Below are 24,392 nucleotides of genomic sequence, written 5' to 3'. Positions count from 1 at the left end.
ATATATTGTACCTCGGTTCTCGGTACAAAATCGGTATGGTAAGCGGCTACCAGTAAGCACAGAGGAAGATTATTGTCTTTTCATTTGCAAAGTTATTGGGATCAATTACATTTTCTTAGTATATTCTACAGCTCTTTCAAAGAATAAAAATACCCATGCCTAGACCTAATTATTTAGGGGGGGGCCTATATCAACTGAGTGACAAACAATGAGGTTATAATAGCGGCAAAGTCACCATCATCATTCTAGTTCATAAGATTTAAATTGCTTAAAGCATATAACACAATAAATAAATATAGGAAACAAATACATTGAAACCTGAACAGCCAACAATATAACAATATAAGACAAAGATACAGAAAATGCAATGACATGATTTGAGACCAAGTAGGCCTGCGTTACAATTAATGCAAACAACAATGCTTGTGGTTTTGTCGATTGAAAGTAATATCCATAAAAAAATGTTTTAACTTACAAAATAATACTGTAGATTAGTTACAAGTTTAATATGAAACCATAAACAGTTTTATGACAGTAGGCAATGGCCAGCGGCAAATTGAATGTTCAAGAAGATAAAAGTACAAGTAAGAAGTGAAATTTAACAGTCATTATAATAAAACTATTATTTCCATGATTAAATAGGTTTGGGATCTCATAATAACTACCCAAGTAATAAATAATGAAAGTTGTAAAGGAATAAAAGTGATAAAACTTTTATGACCTAAGCTACTTTCACAATGGTTCTTGGAAGTACTTGATTTGACACTTGATTGTGGTGATAAAATATTAATGGGTTTGAGCTTCTAATGGTTTTTTATTGCACAATTATCCTAGTAATAAATTTATAATGTAAGCTAAACAAACATCTGATAAACCTTATATGTGCTCCTAACCAACTAGCGATCGATAAAATTATTGCCCATAAAAATTTAAGGACATAGTCTGGCATTTAAGGACAATTCCCGTACATTTCATGGCCAGTAAAAAATTAAGTACAATTCCCGGTTTTCCCGGATTTCCCGGTTGGTAGACACCCTGTTGGTCCTAATCGAAGCTGGACACCCTGTATAACCAGATGTCTGAGATCGAAATAATTACTAAACCCCCCCCCTTCCTAGAACCTCATCTGTTAAACAAAAGTTAACATATACAAGTCAATAATATTTGTACATCTCAGTATGCAGTACAACACTCGTGGACTCTGCTGAACATTCAACAAGGAAGAAATGAAAGAAAAATCCAAAGTACAGTAGACTCCCTCTTATCCGGACACCTTTTAACCGGACATCGGTTTAACCGGACTACCTTCGGCGGAAATGACAACTCTTTAACCGGACAATTTTTATCAGCACATTGGTTTAACCGGACTAGATCGGCAGGAAGTGGGCAGTACTGAAACAACTGTTCTCGTGGGAAAGATTTGAGTCCATCAGTGATCACGTGTCTAAATACAATGCTCTCCTAAATTTAAGTCGAATATCGCAGTAAACAGTCCGTTTTAACGAGTTTTTGGGGACGTCGGTTTAACCGGAAAACCCGTTATCCGGACTGGCCTCGGTCCCGAGGAGTCCGGATAAGAGGGAGTCTACTGTATACAAGAAGTAAAATCCATTCAATAGTCAATTAATAAAAGCTTTCAATATAACAAACTAATAGGCTATCTAATATCTACTACAATCTGCCAGGAAAATGTGCTCATCAAACAGCCTTACAGCTGTTATGACTTCTGCTTGCGCACTAGCCTCTTTAGCTACTGCACATATTTTTTTTTGGTTATGCACAAATATGAAATCTGTATATAAAATATGTATATGAAATGAAATATAATCTGTATCTTTTGTTAGTTTAAAATTCTCATATTTACAACTCTGTTGACTTACTTTATTCCTAAACTTGACACCATAAAACTTGTTGGCATGTTGTAGCAGTTCCGGTCTGAATGTGGTGGTGATGAACTGTGCTTCTTTGGACATTTCGTGGATCATATCAGCAACTGCCTTCCTGTGCTGGGCATCCAGGGCCTGGATATTGAAAAAACAAGTTACAACTAAAAAATCTACCTATAGAAAAGAAACTAGTTGTTCTGTTAATCTTGGGTATTTATGAATACAATTTACAACTATGCGCTTCAACTGGCCTATCCCGTAAAAAAATGATTTTTTTAATCCAGATATTTAATAAAAAAGCATTGCTTTGACTGGACTTGTTTTTCCAGAAAAAAAACACAATGAACACTGTTTATATTTGATTCAGATTAAGGTAAAATCAGTAATCATTGACTTGTTGAAAAGAGTCCATTCACTCTCTCTTCCATTAGATGAATTATATTTTACCTGCCATATCTACATAAAATTTTAATTAAGAAGGTTAATTTAAGTTAAGTGACATTTATGTTTCACCAAATTATCTTCAGTCCTCATCTAACTTTTTAGCGAATTTCCCTATTTTCTTTTTCTTGAAACTCTGCAAGTATATAAGAGGTACCAACAATTGAAAATATGTTATACAACAAAAATGCCAATGAAGATTACTAACAAATTGCAATTATTAGAGGCAAGTCTCAGAATCCTGACCAGATGATGAAGAATGTGAACTGATAAAATTGTGATCCATGGGTTTAATCCAGGGGTGGTTGGTTAAAGAAGAAATATACTGTATCATTATGACTCTTCTAATTGATGTATCACAGTTATAGCTAAATGCTTCCATTTTAACAATTTATTATAAACTAGATAATCAATAGACAATAAAAACCTAAATAAAGATGAATTTATTTAAAGCCTTATTTTTAGCGAATTTCCTTATAGGGAAGTAGCTATTACCGTAGGTCTCATGGTAACACCTAGGCCCGGGACCGATTTACTTTTTCATTTTGATGTCCCCAGGGGCCAAAAACACCATTGGTTCAAATTCTTATATATATATATGTATCCATCCGGACGATAACTTGAGTAACTTTAGTCCGATTTTGATGAAATTTGGTTTGAAGGTGTAAGGCAGGATAAATTTGAATGAGTTCGCGAACCAGCATGATCGGACCATGGGAGCGGGGTTTAACAGGGGGTTTTATGGGGTAAAAATTGGCTTTTCTCATTTTTGACACTCAAAACAAAACATTTCCCAATTTCTCCATAGACCTTCTTAAAGAGCTTAAAAACAAATAATTAAGTGTATCAAAGTGTTTTTTAACGGTTATTGGTTATGGAGAAAACTCAAAAAAATTTAAATTACAAATTCCCACGTTATTTCTTATGGAGAATAATGTAAAATTTTGTAGTTTGCTAGTTTATGGATAAATTTTGATCAAACTTGGCAAATTTATTGATTTTATACTAAGCTATAATTATTTTACTGAAAAACACACTTTTTTAGTTTCCTTGTAGCAGCAAACCTAGGTACTCGTTAAACATAAATGTTATAAATGGATTAATTGAAAATCAATTAAGGCAAATGGAAATTTGCTTAGACGGCAGGTTTGCTGCGGCGGGGGTATTTTACTTTATTGTTGAAATAAAATTAGTCTGACAAAAATGTTGTCATTAGGTTTATAAACAGATGTATCAAACAAAGTAAAAATAAAATCCTTCTAATACTAGAGGATACTTCTAGAGGATAATACTTCTAACATGCTGCTCCTCAGCGTTAAAATAAATATCATATTCGAGAGATAATCAAAATTAAATTATGATTTTTGAGTGATATAGTATTACAGTACCTTTTATCTCAAATGAATAAAACCATCAAAAGCTCAAATTAAAGCCTAGAATTTACTGATTATTTTTGAGTCCAAACATATAAAAAACATAAACAATATGGGAGCTATTGATTATTATCATAGAAAAACCTTTAAAAAACAAGTTTTATGTTGGTTGTTCACCTTGCTTTTGCTTGAAACTTATCCGATTTGATTAAATAATAGCTTAAATGAAAGCTGGTATTTCACTGAAGGTTCTCAGACCAAAATATATAGGATTATATAATAATTACTGGTGAAATACATCTTAAATTGAAGTCAGAATTTGAAAAAAAAAATCAAATTTAAGTTTTTGGTTGAGTAAACCAGGGTGTCTAGTTTATTTCCATTTTAAAATTCAAGACTAATTCCAGACTTTTCAAGACTAATTACAAATTTTTCAAGACTAGTTTTTTCAACATTTAGTGACGTGTAAAATGTACACTAAATGTGCATTTAGTGTTTTAAAATGTACGATTCTCGATTCGTGATACCGAAACCAATTTTTATAGTTTAACCAAATTTTCTAAATTTGGTTGTACTACACCAACCCCTGTCTTTATTCCATAAAGATTAAGATAATGGGGTGTTTTTTCAAGTAAAGAAAACAATGCAGCAATAAAAAATTCTAAAAAGGCAATTTTTTTTATCATGAAAATCTTTTGCGGCCGTGTAGACATACATCATCATTGACTGCCACGGTCAGGGAAACATCATCGTCCTCATCCGGGATCTTGGCAATATAATGAACATTTCCCACGCCCATGTAGACGCCATCAAAACCATTTTGGTTGTAGGGATGGACGAGATTGGATTTTTAGTTCGAGACGAGACGAGACGAGATTTTTTATTTCTCATAAAATTTCGAGACGAGATCGAGACGGGATTTCCCTTCTCATACACAACGGGAAATGCATGTTCAAAATTTTTACCTGATTTTGTAACATTGTTAGATGACTGTTTAAATACAAAAATAATGATAATAGGCAAGAATATTTACAATCTTTTATTAAAAAACATCAGCATAACATTTTTTTATTAATCACGCCTAACTTATTAAAAATGCCTACGATTAGGAAACATAGTGATATCAGTTAGGATAGAGTTAAACTTATCCTAAAATAAAATAAATCATAAAATAAAAGCAATATTAATTTTTATAAAATAGTTAGGTACTTGTTTTGACTTTTTATAGTAATAAAACATTCCTCACACTTCTTACACTTAACAAAACTTCTCAAATGTTATTAAAGTAATATTATTAAAATAATTAAAGTAATATTTACATTTAAAGAATTAATTAAATAAGAATGCCTTCGCAAAGGAAACGCGACTACAACACGCTCCTGTATTGCGGGTATTGCATTGTCTTTCTGCAGGCGTTTTTAATTTTTTTTTTTTTTTTTTTATTCTTGTCTCGATAAAAATCTCGGCCAAAAAGAAATCTCGTCTCGTGTAACAAGATTTAAAATTTCCCGAAATTTTCCCGAAATTTCGAGACTTGAGCATCCCTAATATATAGTATATACGTGATCGTCGTCTTGCGTGATCGCTGCAAAATCGTGAAATTTCCCGACTGATATTAAAATTTATAAGTATAAAAGAGGATGTTTGTATATATATATATGTTTGGCAGTGATAAACTCAGACACCGCTGAACCGATTGCCACAAAACTTGGTACATACGTGTAGAATTTCATGGAATAGGTTCATACACCATCAATTTCGTGATCCGTCCAATCGGCTCCACCCCAGTGGCTCTGGAGTTTCCCATGTTAACCTTATGAGAAATTGAATTAATGAATCTTAACAGCTGTTTCAATTAAACAAGTTGGTTCTGTTCTATGATGTTCAATAGCATTAACGTTACAAGGATTACCAACAGGGTGCAGCTCTATTATTTCTTTTACATTTATGACAACAGCTAATTTGCAACCAAAAGGTGAGTGAGCATAGCGAACGAACTTCAACCTGGAGGCGAGTTAGCGTAGTGAACGAGCTAACCTGAAGGCAAGTGAGCGCAGCGAACGAGCTCCAACCTAAAGGTGAGTGAGCGTAGCGAACGAAATTCAACCAAGACGTGATTGAGCCGAATAGAAAGACCAAAAATATTGTCTACCCACTAGCATTAATATAAGAGCAATAATAAAGAATCGGTTATCCTTTGTACTATATGTGTTTCATTAGTTGTCGTACGTATTTTAATTTAGTTATAAGCACTTCATATACAATAAGACAATTAAACGTTACGGTACTAATATTATAAATAGTCAAAGGCAAGACAACGTCTGCCGGGTTCAGCTAGTAAAGACTAAATCCTGACTTTTCAAGACTATTTTGAAATTCAATATTACTTACCGTTTTTCCGACTACTAGACACCCTGAATTCAGTAAATAAATATATGCCGATGCTTGATGTGAAATCTGTGCATACATAACTTCAATTTGTGAACTCAATCATGAAAATTGGTCGGGTAGAAGAGCCAAACGAACTCGTAAAAGAAAAAAACCTATAACTCCCATAAGAGTACATGGGGAGCAAATTTTGTTTACTTATAAGCCGAGTGGGGCTGTAGATAAATATTTGCCGATGCTTGATGTGAAGTCTGTGCATGCATAACTTCAATTTGAGAACTCAATCATGAAAATCAGTCGGGTAGAAGAGCCAAACGAACTCGGAAAAGAAAAAAACCTAATTTAACTCCCATAAGGAATACATAGGGAGCAAACTTCGTTTACTTATAAGCCGAGTGGGACTGTAGATAAATATATGTCGATGCTTGATGTGAAATCTGTGCGTGCATATCTTCAATTTAAGACCTCAATCATGAAAGTCGGAAGGGTAGAAGAGCCAAACTAACTCGGAAAAGAAAAACCAAATTTTTTAATATATCATACTTATAAAATTATAAATGTGAAAGTTTCTGGGTGTTTGTTTGAAGTTCAATCACGCATTAATTACTGGTCGGATTGGGTTGAAATCTGGTATGATGATAGCTCACATTTCCGATTAACATATAGACATATTCTTATCTCAAAAATCCTTTCGAGCTCCGCCCCAGAGGCTCTAGAATTTCCCATCTTAACCGTATGAGTACCGATTCATATTTAAAAGGAATTAAAGAAATTTTACAGCTGTATCAACTACAAAAGTTGGTTCTATGAATTCAATCGCATTAAAAGGTTATAAGGTTTATTAAAAGGGTGCAGCACTATTAATTATAAATGTTTGTGGGTAACTTTTCAAGTTCCATCAAGTGAAAACTACTTAACCGATTAAGCTGACATTTTGCAGAGAAGTACTTTATAGTCTTGAGAAACACATGGGCATATTTTAGTTGACCCTATTGAACACCCAGGGTTGTTCAAAGTTTCCATGTATTCTAATTAGTATTCATATTTATTTTTAAATGGATAAAAGAATTTTGCCAGCTGTTTCAAATAAACAAATTTGTTTCTATGATATCGATATTTTAACATTAAAAAGTTAAAAAAATGGTTCACCAACAGGGTGCAGCACTATTAATTTTTTGCATTTATGACTACAGCTAATTAAAAATACGCTTAGGCAGCAAAAAATAGCTGTGATACACAATGCGAATCGTCAAAGTAGTATTGTTAAGAGTTAGGCATATATGTTTTTAATTTAATAAATAATTTGTGATAGTGATTACTTACCTTTTTTTATTGTTTAGGTGCAGTGGTAGAACATTATAGCATATCGTAAATTTAGCAAACATTTATATAACACAAAATGTTATTCAATAAAAATTTACCTGATCTATTTCATCAAAGAGATAAAAAGGAGCTGGGTCACACTTCTGAATGGCAAATATAAGAGCCAGAGCAACAAGTGATTTCTGTCCTCCAGACAGTTGGTTCATCTCCCTCATCTCTCCTCGGCCGTTGAATGAGACTCTGATCATCACACCAGCAAATTGGTCCGAGTCCATCTCCTGTGTCATATAAGTTTAAGTTATATTATAAATTAATTAAAGGTGTGCAAAACTTAGACTTTTGATCTAGTCTTTGGATTAAAGGTCAAGCCACAAGTTTTTTTTAGACTGAGCTTTAATATTGTTTTGTACAAATGTGTTGTAATATCTTAGAATAGTATTTTATTAGTCATCATTCTTCTTTTCAAAATGCATTTTATTGTTCTGATGTAGAATTAACAAAAAGAGAGTTGAACTTGGTTCCTAATACTTGGTGATCTGGGGGTAAACTTTTCCATTGGTCTTTTAACTAAAGACACTTTGATCTCTTAAACATATACAAACGACGATATTCAGTTGCAATCGTTGGCTGATATAAGCAACTCAATCTGAAGGTCAAAAGCTAACAATGCATATATCTGTCAAAACATGAAAACGTCATTTAGGTACAGTATTTTAAAGTTTGTTTGGCTTTTTTTTTTTTTTTTTTTTTTTTTGACAGTTACCTTAGGCCATTAATCAATACTATTGTTGCAATAACCTTATTTTTATTTTTGTGGTAAATTTCTAAAAGGTGGGTTGGCATTACTGATCTAGTAACATCTGTTGTTTACAAAACCAGCCAGCTGAGTATTTCTCATGTTATTGTTTCGCATGCACAGTCGGTATACAAGTTCTTGAGTGGTAAATGTATAAGATAAGTTTAGTATAATATATTCAGTGCATTAGAATGTGTTGTTTATTGAAAATGCCGTTTAGATTGAATGATCCAAATTCAATTTAATTCAAATTTCCAAATCCAAATTTTTAGATCCAAATTTTGAAGAAGGCATGCTTAGGCCTAATAGAATCACAGAATCGGAGTATTTCTGAAAGAAACGACGCTGTTTAGCTTTCTGACACCTCTGTTTTGTTTTTAGGAAAAAGCATTTAGCTTGGATTAAATAAATATATAGGATGGAGAGGACACAGCTAACTCACCTGATGAAAGGTTGCAGATGAGTCAAAGAACACATAAAAACACACACATAATAAAATAATACTCTGGACTCGAGAGCCTGGACTCAAACTCCGCCGGGTTAGCGTCGTGTTTAAATGTTTATTTATTTTCGTGTAAATATGACGCTCTTCGTATGAAGAAAGAAAACTGTCCTTGTGCAGCCTGATGATGGTGTCACACAGACACCGAAACTAGTTGTGCTAACAACAAAATTGGATTGTTTTATAGCAGGCATTTAAACCTTTTCTAATATTATTTGGCAATCCGGAGGCTAACAACTACAATGATGTAAATATTACTTAAATTATTTTATCATTTGAGAAGTTTTGTTAAGTGTAAGCAGTGTGAGGCATGTTTTACTATTATAAACAAAGCCAAAACAAGAAACTATTTTATACAAATTAATATTGCTTTTATTTTAGGATTTATTTTATTTTAGGATAAGTTTAACTCTATCCTAACTGATATCACCATGTTTCCTAATCATAAGCATTTTTAATAAGTTAGGCGTAATTAATATACATTTTTTTATGCTGATGTTTTTTAATAAAAGATTTTAAATATTCTTGTCTATCTATATGGCATAAATATTGCGTCTATCTATATACGCAAGCAGTTTTCTTTTCACAGTCATAACTCAATAACCGCTGGACGGATTTTAACGTTTGATGTATCAAATTAAAGGTATTTTTACGTAGATGTGCAAATACGTCTCAAAATATTAAGAAAGTACTAGACCGCCGAGGTGCTGCATACAACCTCGAACAAATGGAAAGTTGAATGTTTATATTGTAGTGGATTACATTTTAAGCAAGTATGACTGGTGGAGACAGTTACATTTTTAACTCTTTGTTGACCTTTTTCTCATACAGAAATGGTTCGTTCACCTCATTTGTGGAATTCACCATTCTTTCAGGAACCCATTGGAAACTCACAATCTGGAAACAGGGCTGCGAGACCTAGACCCGGAGATTATTTGGATAAAGTTCGTCAATTAAATTCCGCCTTTGCCATGGTCAGCTCTGAAACCCATTTAGATGAGAGTATTACGAACGGGATCTAGAATTCCAAGATCATGACATGTTTTCAGGGTGTGGGGGGGGGGGACAGTTAATCTTTGCGGCGACTTTCGACAAACACTGCAAGTTCTTCCACATTCATCGCAGACCACAATTGTAGAAAACTGTGTAAAATCATTCACGCAGTGGTCAAGCATAAAGACATTCAAATTAACAACAATTATTTTTTTTTTATAACACCATTTAGTGTTTAACACCATTTTCTCAAGCTGACAGAATTGGAGGAAACAGATCACCACTAGCACCGATGAAACAGAAATTTATATTCTGAACTACAATAGGTAGCCTACCGATACCGATACTGGAATAATGTACAATACAATTTCATATTGATATTTACTAAAGCACAAATAAATATTGACCAGTATATATTTTAATCAAACTTTTCATGATTATGTTAGTGTCAGCAGTTATATTTATTTTGGTGTTTGTTTTTTATAAAAATGTATGTTTTTAGGCTTTAAGATTATTAGTTACATATATTCATGTTATAAAGGCAGATATAAATTTCTTTGAGTTTGATTGCATAGCAAACATTTTAATATTATCTGTATTTTTTTGGAGCCTTGACCAGGTAACTAAAAAGGTTTTGCATTTAGATTTCATGATTCGGGATTTGACTTTATAAGTTTCGGTTTCGGTTTCTGGTTTTGACCTGGTGGATGGCTTGGTGGATTTGAGACCTACAGACGAGACAACCCTATAAGTTTTTTCTTCTTTTTTTCTGTGCTAATACATTGAGTAGCATCATTTAGTATGAGGCTAGCTCAACATATTTAAGCTATTATTTTGTATCACAGACTTACATGAGAACCAGAACTTTCAAGCCCGTCAGCTGACTTCATGACTAGTTGGGCATGTCCAGCCGGTACTAGCTTAGCGAACACTTCACTGAAGTATGTGGATACTTGTTTGAATGTGAACTGGATGGCTTCACACTTGCGCTGCTCTAATACCTGCATTAACTCTTTGATCTTCTCATCTCTGACAAACATATAAAACATTAGGACAACAGTAGACTGGCCAGTGGTCACTAAAAGAGAATGCACTGGAAGGTCATTGGTATGAGGATTATAATTAAAATGTGATTTCCAGCCAAATAATCTGTAATCCTACTAGTATGGAATAATGGAATAGTAAAGATTAATGTTTAGATAGTCTTTACGACACAAGCATTAGAAACTTCATGTGTTTTTATAACGTTTGTAAAACTTTATTACCAATACTCTTTTCTGTTACTTTTTCATTAAATAGGTACTACTAGTAGCATTCTTACCGTAAGTGCTGTTTCAGGTACAAATAGAAATAGTACATAATTTAGCAAAACTGAATTTACTAAAACAGTGTATTTATAACATTTAAATCATAATAAAAAAAATTAAATTATCTATAAAATTATTATTTTTATGAGTGAGGGATAATCAATAACAAGTCTTCCACACATTTTATTTTTTAAATTAAACCATGAATCCTTTTGCTGACACTGCTCTGCAGTTAAATGATATTTTTAGGACAAAGACAAAAAGTTTAGTACATCTTATACAGTAGAACCTACAAAGTTCGACACTTTGTGGACCTAAGGGGTGTCGAACTATCGAAATGTCGAACTATAGGGAGTAAATGGAGTTTAATATACAGGAAATTAAAAACACAAGTTTCATGTAGAAATCACTTAAATTTATTAAATACAGTACTAAAAAGCCCAACAATTATTGCACTGATAATTACTGTAGTTCAGTCTTAACTCAACAATAATGACAAATTAATGTTCAAGTCAATTTAAAGAACATCAAAATTATACATCACAATACTGTAGTAACTAATGAATTTCACTTAACAAAACATTTTTTATCTTTGATTGTCTTTCACTCGGATTTATCTGCTGCGCAGCTTCGTCACGTAGTCTCTTAAGGCAAAGAATATCCATTGCAGATGCTCCCTGCTCCTGTAGGTACTGGAAGGCTCCCTAGATGAACTTCACACCTTCAGTATGTGTTAATTTTGGTTGTGGGTCGTCGACCTCGCCCTCCAACTCTTCTTCATCACTCACATCCTTTTGTTTGAGAGGAGCAACAATTTCCTAGTGTGATGTAGGCTCTACTTCCTGATCTTCATTCATCCAATCTTCAACGTCACCGTCTGAAGCTCCTTCGCAGCCTGGAATTTTCTCTATCAATGTCACAAGTTCGTTGTCAGTGGGATCTTCTTTTTTGAACTCATTTCCTTCATGGTCCAAGAGTTTTCTCCATGAACGCACTAGAGTCAAAGGATTGAGCTCTTTCCATGACTTAGATATCCATCCGATAACATCCAGCATATCAATTCTTTTTAATTTTTCAACCAAGTCGAGTACCTCGTCCATTCCTTGAATAAGGCAAGAGAGAAGTTTCTTACTGTACAACTTTTTAAGAGTCGCTAAAACGCCTTGAATGATCCATTGGTTGGCACAGAGAGGTCAGGTTAGGTGGCAGAAACATCGCTTTTATTCCTTCATCCTGAATTACCTCTACACTTGGGGGGGTCGTTGCGTTGTCAAGAATTAGAATTGCCTTTCTTGGAAGATTCTTGGATTTTAAATGTTTCTCAACGTCTCGTACGAACTGCTTAAATGACTCATTAAAAATATACTCAGACATCCATGCATTGGATTGATGCCTGTACCAAACAGGGAGATCAAAACTGTCACCTTTCATTTTTAGGTTTTTGAAGGCTCTAGGCTTTTTTGCTTTACCTATAAGAGCCAATTTTAGTTTGTGGGTTCCAGTTGCGTTGCTGCAAGCTAAAATGGTTACTCTTTCTTTACTTTTTTTGTAACCAGCAGCAGCTTTTTCTGTTTTGAGTACAAGGCTTTTAGTTGGTAGCATTCTAAAATGTAGGCCTGTTTCATCGCAATTATATATTTGCTCCCCAGTCAGACCCTCTTCTTCAATCAAAGCTTGAAATTTGACTTTAAATTCACATTCGCTATTTGGGTTTGCTGACAACCTTTCCCCACAAACGCTAAGTTGTTTGACACCATACCTGTGTTTCCACCTGTCTAACCAGCTGCTGCTTGCAGTCAAATCAGGCTCTCCTTCCCCTTTGAATTCATTGTAAAACTGCATTGCTTTTTCCTGAAGAAGTGGTCCTGTCATCGGCGTTCCTTTATCCCGTTGAATCCTAAACCACTGAATCAGCGCTTCACCTAAGTTTTCATACTTTTCCTTTCCACAATCAATTCCGTACAAAGTCTTTTCAAACACCACGACTCGATTTCAGTCCTTGTCTTCTTCCATCCAATCACTGTCAACCGACCAACATTTAATTCACTCGCCACTTTGTTCACACTTTCTCCGTTATCGATTCGTTTGAGTGGGTCTAACTTCATGTCCATCAAAACAAAACCCCTTTTCTTTTCTTTTTGTCCGACATCTTCAAACACACAAAACAAAACAGTGCAATTAAACTAAACTAAAAAAAACAAACTTAATAAACTACGTCTTTTCAAAGAATTCAAACTGATAAGGTTCACGAAATAATTGCGTGTACAATAATAACCGGTTGCGACTCCAGCAAACTGATTTGACATTGACATTGACACTACAGTGTGCGGTGGAGGCGGAATTGGGGGGGGGGGGGTCCCGGTCATCGACCGGCGTACGCGCCAAAACAAAATATCGATCGCTAATGTTGTTAGACGGGTAACCTCAGCCTGTGTCGAACTACACGGAGTGTCGAACTATCGAAGGTTTACTGTGTTAAACAAATAAAATAAATGAATAAAAAGGCTAGGTTGAAAGTAGTTATGCAGCATTTTAAATTACTCTTTTTCATTAGCAAATCAAATCGTTCACCTTAGGTTAGGGAAAAAATGTATGAGTTTCTGGTGGAAACATCTGCCAACTCAACATTTAAATTGGTTGTTACCAGCTGATAAGTTGCGGTCCAAGAATTACAATTTTAATTCTTACGTTACTAAACGACCATCCGATTGTGATGAAACTTTAGGGAAGTAAATAAGTACCATACAAAATTAACAGTTTTATTAACCACAATGACATTGAGTAATATTTTATGGTTTTAGGGTTCCATTTCTCAGTTTCCTTTATTAAAAGGAAATTAGTTGTCAAAGCCAATCACGAATTTCCTTTCCATCAGAAATGATAGATGACACAACAACTTTTGTTTGGTTTTCAAAAAATCTCAATTATAGGCAACGTTAAACCTGGTTTTAATATAGTACCTCTCGGGCTACACCCCTTAGACGTCCAAAGTTTTGATGTGAGTTTTTCATAAGTAAATATTATATACATTACATTGCAGTTAACTGGCTAAGAAGTAAACCAACTGCGTGTATTGGAGGCATGTAATCTGGCTTGGAGATATAGCGCGATCGTCTATATTAAAATTAACGAAAATCAGCTGTGTATGGCTTCCGATGCTATTCTTATGGGAAACATTTGACATTATATCTAATTTTGTGTTAAAATTTTGGAAATTCCACAATTTTTCAGTCGTCACGGAAAAGAGACATATAATTTGAGTCCTCATCCGTCACTTTATGACTTACCAGTCACCCACAATTTTGACGCAAAGAATCCCCTTATGTAATTAAATATATAGATACTTGAATTAGAAAATAGTTCATTCCTAACCAGCTAGTAACCATTAGTACCACACAGACACAGAACTACAATTACACTTACCCTCTATCAAGTTCTTCTTTCCTTTTCATTAATTTCTCTTTCTGGTCTGAGAAACTCATGAATTGATCTAAAGCCTTTTTGTTGACATGGCTGTACTTCTTAAGATGACTGTTTGCTTTTTCCAACTCTTTAAACAGCTATATAAACATAAATACAATAATCATGGCCATATCAATGAATAAACCTATATGTTATAAAATCTAAAATATTAAAGCGGTAGTGAACAAACAGACATAAAAATATAATGATCTTTTCAATATCATTCAATTCTGACGGATCCCAGTGCAATAACTTTTTGCATCCCATGCATCTACACCCGGAAATCTTTTACTGATCGTTTTATAGAAAATGGAATGTAAGCTATTAAAAAATTAATTGTAATTAAGAGCAAATGCAGTCTTTCATTACATATACTTTTTAACTTTATCAGTGATGTAGTGGGAAGAGAACACGTAGGTACGGCTCTCTGCTTTTCCAAACAACTTATACACTATATTGGTAACAGTATTTTTCCTCGACTTTAGCGAGCGTTCCTAAACAGAATTTACGACTACACTACTGAACTTTATGTAAATTAGAATGCATATTTCCACATGATGAAGTAGTTTGATTGGTTTATTATGAGCATTTTTGTTTATGAAACACCTAAACTTAAATAGCTAACTCAGACAAATGGAAAACCCACATTTTTGGAGGTGTAGGCCATGTACTTGTTGACCATTTCAGGTTGAGGCATTGAACCCAGCTCAGCAATCTTTGTTGTACATTCATCAATTTTCTGTCGCAAAATTTGCTGTTTTGCAGCAACTTTTGTTAAGTCTTTTGAATCTGCATCTAGTTTTTCTTGTGCTTCTTTTTCTCTTATTCGAAATCTTTCTAGTTCCTCTTGCTCAGCTTTTTGCTGAAAACCAATTTAATTGTTTTATTAAAATATAAGGACATTTCAAAATAAGGAGCTTTTCTCATAATTGGCCTAGAACAACTTAAGTTTGAGAATTTTATCATTTGTCACTATGATGTTAGATAAAAATAAATTCTTTGAAATCTCGTCTTGTACTGTTTTTAGAAAAGTTTTAGCATACTTTAAAAGTCATGTTTAAACAAAATAACAACATTTGTTATATAAGTAGTGAAAAATGTATACAATATATTATTTTGGTGATACACTAATGTATGTAGTAGAACCTCGATTATCAGGTGTAATGGGGGGAGTGAGACCACGGATGACTGAAAACCATGGTTAACCCGGGAGGACTCACAAGCTGGTCTAAAAGACTGGGTTGGTATTGTTGGTAATAATTTTAGTAAAACTTGTATTTAACGGGCCTCGGCAGTATTCTCCGCCACTTTACCTCTCACATATCTTTGTAGGAACAACATGAATCATTTACCACACTCGCCCTTTTCCTAGATTTAGTGTATTGTATGTTCACGTAAAGGACTGGGCAGTTTGACCGTGTGTGAGTGACAGAGTTAGTGGGATGCCGGTTTGTTCGACCGTGAGTGAGGGACCCCGGAAGTCAAATTGTAGTTTTTAATAAACTTGATTTAGTTTTTATTTTTAATATTTTTGGACTGTGTTTTACTTTAAAATATCATAAATACTATATCATAAATAACAATAATTTGAATTTGAAAAAAGTATGGTCTGTTAGTTTATGTCTCTAGATGAAATTTGCTGCAAATCCAAAGAGAAAATTGTAGGCTAGTAAATGTGAACGTGAATGTTAAACGTGTTGAATAATTTTCTACTTAATTAATTATATTCTATTCTATTGTAATTTTATGGTTATTTGTATCATATCCAAGTTTTGCTTTTATATCTAAAGCCATTTTTTACATAATAGTGTGCGGTAACTTTTATAGTATTTTTTTAGATCAGTTCTTAAAATATTTCTTGTTATTACTATTCATGGTACTGGGAAGAACTAGTCTAGTGGTAGAGCGCTTGGTTCGGTGCCCGAGGTCCCGGGTTCAAATCCTGTCAATCACTAATGGATTTTTATCCATGTGATAATGCCGCAACCCTCAACGACCTTGAAGTAATGTGTAAAACATTAAGGAGCTAGAACTAGCATCCTGAAGGGGCATATTATATAATATATCAAGAAAAACTATTCATGTTATTTCTACCAGTACCAGAAAACTGATATATTGTTACAAATCAAACAAGAACACAATAATTTCCTATCATACTATAGTTTATTGTAATTTTATGGTAATTTACCTGTTCCAAGTTTTTATTTTAAGTTTAAAGCCTTTTTATACTCAAAAGTTTTCAGTAACTTTTATAAATATTTTTTTGTAAAAAGTTTCTTTAGTACTCCATTTTATAACAATTTTGTGTGTGATGAATTAAAATTTTTTCTACACATAACACAAACACCAGTAAAATATTTTATTGAATGTTCTTATGAAAGTGAGTGAGCGTAGCGAACGAACTTCAACCAGGATGTGATTGAGCCATGCGAACTAGCTCACTTATGAAGTTAAACGGGGCAAAGCCCGCGGGTTCAACCAGGACGTGATTGAGCCATGCGAACGAGCTCACTTATGAAGTTAAACGGGGCAAAGCCCGCGGGTACAGCTAGTATATATATTAGGGGTCTGCGGTACAGAAAATTTAAGGTCGGTACGGTACAATATCTTGTACCTCGGTTCTCGGTAAAAAATCGGTACGGTACGCGGCTACCCGTATTTTTGCGGTTTTCTTCTCAGAACTGTATTTAAACCATTATTTTTAACTTTAATACATTGACATTACTATGAAAATGGATAGTATCCTACATTCATGGTTTTCTAACAACAATTACTGTACCACACATTATTGAAACAAAACCTTTAACTACTACGAGGATTGTGTCAAGAAAAATCACAGTTAAGATAAAGGGATGTTGCTCCGGACTGTGACCTGTTCTGTGGCACAATTTCTCATAGAAGATGTGCTACGGAAATCTTCACTCCTTGAACCTGTACGAGTGTAAACTAGGCCTACTTCCAGACACAGATTTTCACCAGCATTTGTTCATCTTGTCTCTGATGTATGTAAAATTTGTAAAACTGATATTTATGTTTGTTCCTGCATTTTTGTCAATGTTGATATTTATTGTAAAATAACTTCACACTCTTCTTTGATCTCACTCATGCACTACTTGTTGTCATCCAACTTTCTATTTATAAATTGTAAATATTTGTATTGTTAATATTTTTGTTACTATTGATATTGTTTCTACTATTGTTATTGTTCACTACTTGTACAACTTTTACTATTTTGTTTCCTGTAATTTCAAGTTGTGAATGTTTTTTTTTCATTGTAAAGTGGCTATGCCGTTGAGAAATAAAAATAAAAAATAAAATAACATAAAAAAATAAAGGCTTTACCTATTTTACTCTGAGATACTTTGAATAGCCATGATAAAGTGGTTTAAAATAGGATAAGAGTTTTTAGGAATAAACATGTTTGAAACATTTATTGACAAGATAATTTCACACAACTGGTAAATTATTTCCAACCAACACAATGTCTAGTTGTTTTTTTAATTTTTAAAAACATATAAAAGCATTCAGTACGAAGACAGTGTAGTTTTGCCAGCTGTTCACAGCAGACGACAATGAAAAACTGGAGGTTATGATGAAGTAATGGCAAAGAGCATATTTTTTTTATTAGCTTCAAAACTAGTTATAAGATAGATACAACTCTTGCAAAGTTTTTTTCTGAAACTAAAATTTGGATTATCACATAGTAAGATTATTGTCTTTTCATTTACAAAGTTAACATCCACAATATCAATCATATCAATCATTAGTTTATCTCAGACTCAATCCAATTTTCTTAGTATATTTTAAAGCTCTTCCAAAGAATCAAAAGACCCAGGCCTAGACCTAATTATTTAGGAGGGCCTATATATAAATTGATTAGGTTACAATGAGGGTAGCAAATCACTATCTAGTTCATAAGATTTAGATTGCATAAAGTACCTTCAACACAATAAAAAATACAGGAAACTAAAAAACATTTAAGCCTTAAACAGCCACATCTAACAATATAAGACAAGATACAGAACATGCAATTACATAATTTGAGACCGAGTAGGCTTGCATAACGAAAAAAATATGCAAACAACAACAACTATGCTTGTGGTTTCGTCAATAGAAAGATAAAATATCTATAACAAATATTTTAACTTATAACATAAGATTGTAGATTAGTTACAAGCTAATATGTAGCCATAAACAGTTTTATGGCAGTTTAGGCAAATTGAATATTCACAAAAATACTGACTGAGTTAGAGATAACATTTAACAGTCATCATACAACTATTATTTTTATGATAAAACAGAATTGGGGAAAGTCAAAGAAATAAAAGTGATAAAACTCAACAGTTCTTGGAAGTACTTGAATACAACAATTATTGTCGTGATAAAATGTTAATGGATTTGGGACTGCTAATGGGTTTTTTATTGCATCATCACCCTAGTAATAAATTATGAAGATCGTAAACAAACATCCGATAGGACTTTTATGTGCTCGGAACCAACTGCTGACTACGATAGTAAGCTGAAAGTAATTTATTATTATAATAAGCTGTACCGAACCGAATTTGTACCGTGTAAAATGCTGTACCGAACCGATGACGGTAATTAAGCTTGTACCGTACCGTACCGACTTTTTCGGTGCACCGCAGACCCCATATATATGTATATATAAGTGATGGGTTGGTACTTTACGTCAAATGTTGGTTCCGGCAATTGGTTAGACAATGGTGAAACGTTATTAAAAGTGGCACAAGATTATAACTTGGGAATAACAACGGTAGGAGACTGGAAAAGGAATCATATTGACATTGAAAAAGGTGTTCTCAGCGAGTCACAGCAACTGCTTTGGAAACTCGCAAGGCGATGAATAAGTGTGATTAGGTTATGATAAGGTAACACACCTTATGAAAAGGTAAACGAAGCTCTGTATATGTGGTTCACTCAACATAGAGATGAAGTGGTACCGATATCAGGACCAATTTTACAACAAAAAGCATTGACATTTTGAAATGAACTTAACGAAGGTGAACCTGATTTCACAGCTAGTGTAGGTTGGCTTCATAGATGGAAAAAAAGACATGGAATTCTGCAGCTGAATATCTGTGGCGGAAAGCTTTCCGTGAACTGTGAAGACGTTCAATCGTTTAGGGCTAGGCTACATGCAATATTATAAGGAAGGCCTATCAGGCGACCAGATATTCAACTGTGATGAGACTGGTCTCAATTACAAATGTCTACCGACAAAAACACTTGCATCAAAGGCCGAAGCGGCAGCGCCCGGTTATAAACGGAGCAAAGAAAGAGTAACAATTTTGCATGCATTAATGCCACGGCAAATATGAAAATGAAACTAGCTATGATAGGCAAGTCGAAAAACCCTTTGGTATCACATAAGGACAGACGGAAAGAGGTTCTCCTTAATTTGTATAAACAGAGATTGATTGGATCTTTAAATTATTATTTTTATTTTTCTGCAGGTTATGAAACAAATGTTAATACAATGATTAAAGTAAATATATCACAACTCACTCTCTTAACTGCTTCCTGGACTTTTTTCTCCATGGCTTTGAAGTCCTTGTTAACCTGTTCAATTCTTTTCTCAATGCCAGCCAACTCTGACTTGCTATTATCCAACGTTCGCTTCCGTTCTTCTACAGAAATTTCTTGCAAAGCCTGACAACCAAAAACAATTTATCCTGAAATTGATGGTATAGCAACAAGTTTAAAAGTCTGATACTAAATATTGTGAACTTTTGGACACCAGGGAGGATAGGGTTGTTTAAGGAAAGAGTTTAAAAATATAGAAGTAAATAAAAGAGATTAAACGCCAAACAGTAATACAAAGACAAGACATGGGGTCGATTTACTCATTTCTTCTTATCTTAGTACATTAAAGTCATAAATGCTAAACAGTCATTGAATTCAAATGTAGCTTATCACAGTATGTTTAAAACAGGTGTAGCGTCATACTTAACTTTTGAGATGAATTGAAATCATCTTAATCACTGACCTGAATAAGTTCATCTCTACGCCGAATAAGGTTGTTGGTAAGCAAGTTTTCGAGTTTGTTTTTCTCAGCCTCAAGTTTCATTCTTGTGGCAAACGCAGATTTGTTCTCTTGAGTCAGACGTCGAATGTCATCATTTAGTTTGTCCATTTCTAGTTGGTCAACAACTGATAATTGTGCCAGTAGATCCTAAAACAGCATTATACTTAGATGTAGGCCTACAATATTTTATAACATGTATTTTCACGTTATAAAGAAAACCACTAATTGGCATGAATGGTTATTGTTAGGTTACTGGTTAAAACGTTCGCTTCGGTTGTCCGGTGCCCGGCCACAGCCGGTGGCAGGAGCAGCCAATGCGCTGCGTGGATGAGTGCGCGAAAATGTTTAAATTTAGTTTTATCCAATAGGAGAGGCATATTATAGCATCTACTGCGTTTCAGTCGTTCTAGACGTAGTTTTACAAGAACTTAACAGATAGCAGCACTAAACAGCAGGCCCTCAGTATTATTAATTACAAATGATCAATTATTTAAGATGGTGATGCCACTTATGCGCATATTTTTAATCCCAAATAATATGAGTGAAGGATTAGTGACGCGATCTTGTAGTCTCGTTAGTGACTAAAGCCGACATGTTCCTTATTGTTTTAATAAAGACTGCAAATAAAACATATGTTTTATTTAGGATATTATTATGAGATGTAAACAATTATTGGTTATTGTTTTTGACTTCTTACAAAAGACATGTTTAAATAAAGTCTTATTTAATATAGTTCTTTCCTGATAATATTATTGTCACGACAACTATTGACGGTCGTGATACATGGCGCAGCGTGATGTAAACCTACAGATCCAACAGGAAATTGAAGAGAACAGACTTCTAACAAATCAAATCCATGTCAAGCCTCCAGACAATTTTGACTTCAACCCCTATGATTGGAGTGCAAGAAAGAAACACTTTGAAAGGTACAGGTCAGTCAGCAATCTACATAAAGCACCTGGGAAAAGGCAAGTTGATATTCTTTGCTACTGTACGGGGAATAAGGCTGAGGAAATATTTGATTAATTTAATCTAAGCCCTCATGAGTTAGAAAATTATGACTTGATTTTGGGAAAATTCAAAAACCATTTCGTTCCCAAAACAAACATAATTTATCAGCGTGCTAAATTTCTTAGACGAAAACAAGGATCTTCAGAGTCTGCTGAAAACTTCATCACAGACTTACATACTCTTGCAAAATGATGCAACTGGGGAGATTTAAAGGATAAAATGATTCTCATGCAACTTATCGTTGGAATGAATTATCAAAACCTTATTGATCGCTTACAGTTACAAAGCTCACTAAAATCATAAACTGCAGTTGATGCTCTTTGCAGTTCAGAGGCATTTCTTCCGTTGATCAAGTAAAATTAACGCCACTTCCAAAAAGCCATTTTGTAAGAAAACTGTTTTTAATCCTGGAAAATCCAATCCTTGGTTTCCTCTATGTAAATGGTGTGGAAATACGCTGTCCCATTGCTGAGGCTTGTGTCCTGCCAAAAATGTTCGGTGTAACTACTACTGTAAAGCTAACGGTCACTTCGCTAAATTTTATTCAAAGCAAAAGGTTAAATGCAGTTCTAAACCCCGAATCTTGGGAAATTGAATCAGATTTAATGATGCTGACATTATCAAGTTTAAAATCGATACCGGAGCAGACGTTTCAGAGTTGCAAGCTAAAACAAAAAAGTTCCATAGCAACATACCTGTAAAAGACTCTCAGGTCGGGATGGGACTGAGCTAGCTATACGCGGGATGGTAAATGTAAGGTTGGACTATAAGAACAAGTCTTGTTTTGAGCGTTTTTATGTAGCGGAAAAATGTAAAACACCCCTCCTAGGTAAACCAGCCATTGAAAAACTTAACCTTCTACAAGTTGTCCAAAGTGTGTATTCGACTTCAACCAACTGGTACGAAAAATATCCAGCTCTTTTCAGTGCTTTAGGTAAAATTAAGGAACCTTATGAAATTGAGTTAAAATGGGAGCAAAGCCATTCTCAATTACAGTGCCTGGACAAATACCTCTACCATTATGGTCAAAAACCAAGGAAGAGATCGAAAGAATGGTAAATATGGAGGTAATAACTCCAGTAGGTCATGCTACACCTTGGTGTTCCCCTATGGCCGTCGTACCAAAGATAGACAGCGGTAACGTTTGGATATGTGTTGATCTTTTGAAACTAAACCAAAGTGTTTGGCGCCAGTTACATCCAATTCCAGGGATAGAATACACAATAGCACAGATCAAAGGAGCTACTGTGTTTTCTAAGCTAGACACCAATCACGGGTTTTGGCAAATACCTTTGGAAGAAACATCACAAGATCTCTTTGCTATTTTGACACATTGGTCACGATTTAAGTTCAAGGTCCTCCCCTTTGGCATTACATCAGCTCCGGATGATATCGTGAATATGCGTGATTCAATTATTTTGATATCACGGACAATTACTCAATATCAAACATTAAAAAATGACAAAATAAATGTTAACAAAAACCATCTTCTTTATTTCATTCAACAAAACAACACACTAAAACTATTATTTGTTTTTAACCAAAACAATTGAAAAACATATCATTGTCAAGCACAATTTTGCGGTTAGGTTCCGTCCATAATACTTCACTACAGTAATTATTATCATTATTCTATTCCATTTCACTAAATCCAAGCCAAAAACCTCACACTACACTAAATTTGGAACAGTCCCTTCCACCGATGAAATAGTCATATCTGAAAACGAACTATACGGGATTGAAGTATAAAACTGGCACAATAAGCGGCAATTGGACAAGGCGTTCCCCATGTGATACTGAGCTCACGCTGAAGTAAAGATGTTGTAATGGGAGGAGGACAACATTTCCCGTCCCTTGCCAGTGGTGCCGGTACGGCAGGATGAGCATTCCCACCCCTCGCACTCAACGTGTTAAATGACTTATTTCTTAGGCTTTTTAGCCAGTTTTAATTTAGTTATAATTATTGACAATGTGTTACCTGGTGGAGTTCAGACTCCAGCCCAGACCTAGTGGTCTGCATAGCCTCCAGGTTAGAGGAACATTGAGCCAGTGATCTCTCCTTGGGTGTGCGGTACCTCTCTATACCAGACAACTCCTCCTTCATCAGCCTTATGTCAGCTTTCAGTTTGTCAAAGTTTGCCCTGTGGGATACGACAACACACTGCATAAATCATTTTAATAACCAAGGTTGTTTTCATAAACCAAAACCGACACATTAAAAATATATTCTTTAAATGTGTTAATCAACCTAAATTTAAAATCTCAAATTATTTGTTATATTGAAATTTAAAAAATCTCTTTTATATGTCTCTAAATAGCCTAAAGAGGGCACCCGGACCCCCTGATGTAACTCCTCCCCATAGGGTCATCCTAGTTATGCCTAAGCGAATACTCTACTATCGGGTCAGTCAGTTCTTCACTTCAGGCCCCTACCAGTTTCACTCTAGTTCCAGTCACCAGACCAGACCACTGGAACCAGTCAGTACGTCACCAGTCACCTCTTACCTTCGTATCTACGGTCGGTCTTAGAGCGAAAGAAAAAGTTAACAAAATGGAGTACCCGAACGGGCTTTTTGGAGGGTGTGATCTGGGTCACTCGTTCACTTGGATGACCTGTTCGAATCAAACAGGTTTTGACCAAACAACCCACCTCTACTTCAAATGTGTGTAGAGTCCTTTTAATTAGCCCCCAAATGTTTTTAGACAGGACTTGTGAATTTTACAATGCATAATTTTGCTGTCTTTTGAATTCAAATAATAGTACCACTTTCATCACCGAGCCTTTATTATTTACAGTATGTATATATTCCGATCAATCATTCAAGGATTTAAGATATTCACACAAAAGAATACCCAAGCAGTCA

General features: G+C 34.4%; 1 protein-coding gene across 1 annotated transcript in view; it reads right to left on the bottom strand.

Annotated features, from left to right (window-relative positions):
* The window catches only part of LOC128985282 (structural maintenance of chromosomes protein 3), a 96,374-nt gene that overhangs the window by 9,919 nt on the left and 62,063 nt on the right, over positions 1–24,392 (bottom strand). The window contains exons 18-25 of the mRNA XM_054404676.1: positions 23,507–23,669; positions 20,479–20,664; positions 19,998–20,141; positions 15,118–15,333; positions 14,433–14,569; positions 10,554–10,731; positions 7,510–7,689; positions 1,881–2,021 (exon numbers count right to left, since the gene is read on the bottom strand). Coding sequence (XP_054260651.1) covers positions 1,881–2,021; positions 7,510–7,689; positions 10,554–10,731; positions 14,433–14,569; positions 15,118–15,333; positions 19,998–20,141; positions 20,479–20,664; positions 23,507–23,669 — 1,345 coding nt within the window. The remainder of the gene's footprint in view (positions 1–1,880; positions 2,022–7,509; positions 7,690–10,553; positions 10,732–14,432; positions 14,570–15,117; positions 15,334–19,997; positions 20,142–20,478; positions 20,665–23,506; positions 23,670–24,392) is intronic.

Source organism: Macrosteles quadrilineatus, unplaced genomic scaffold (assembly GCF_028750875.1).
Source record: "Macrosteles quadrilineatus isolate MER2022 unplaced genomic scaffold, UCM_ALF_1.0 Scaffold_1__1_contigs__length_201487025, whole genome shotgun sequence".
Classification (NCBI taxonomy): Eukaryota; Metazoa; Arthropoda; class Insecta; order Hemiptera; family Cicadellidae; genus Macrosteles; species Macrosteles quadrilineatus.
This window is presented reverse-complemented; position numbering and strand designations above follow the sequence as displayed.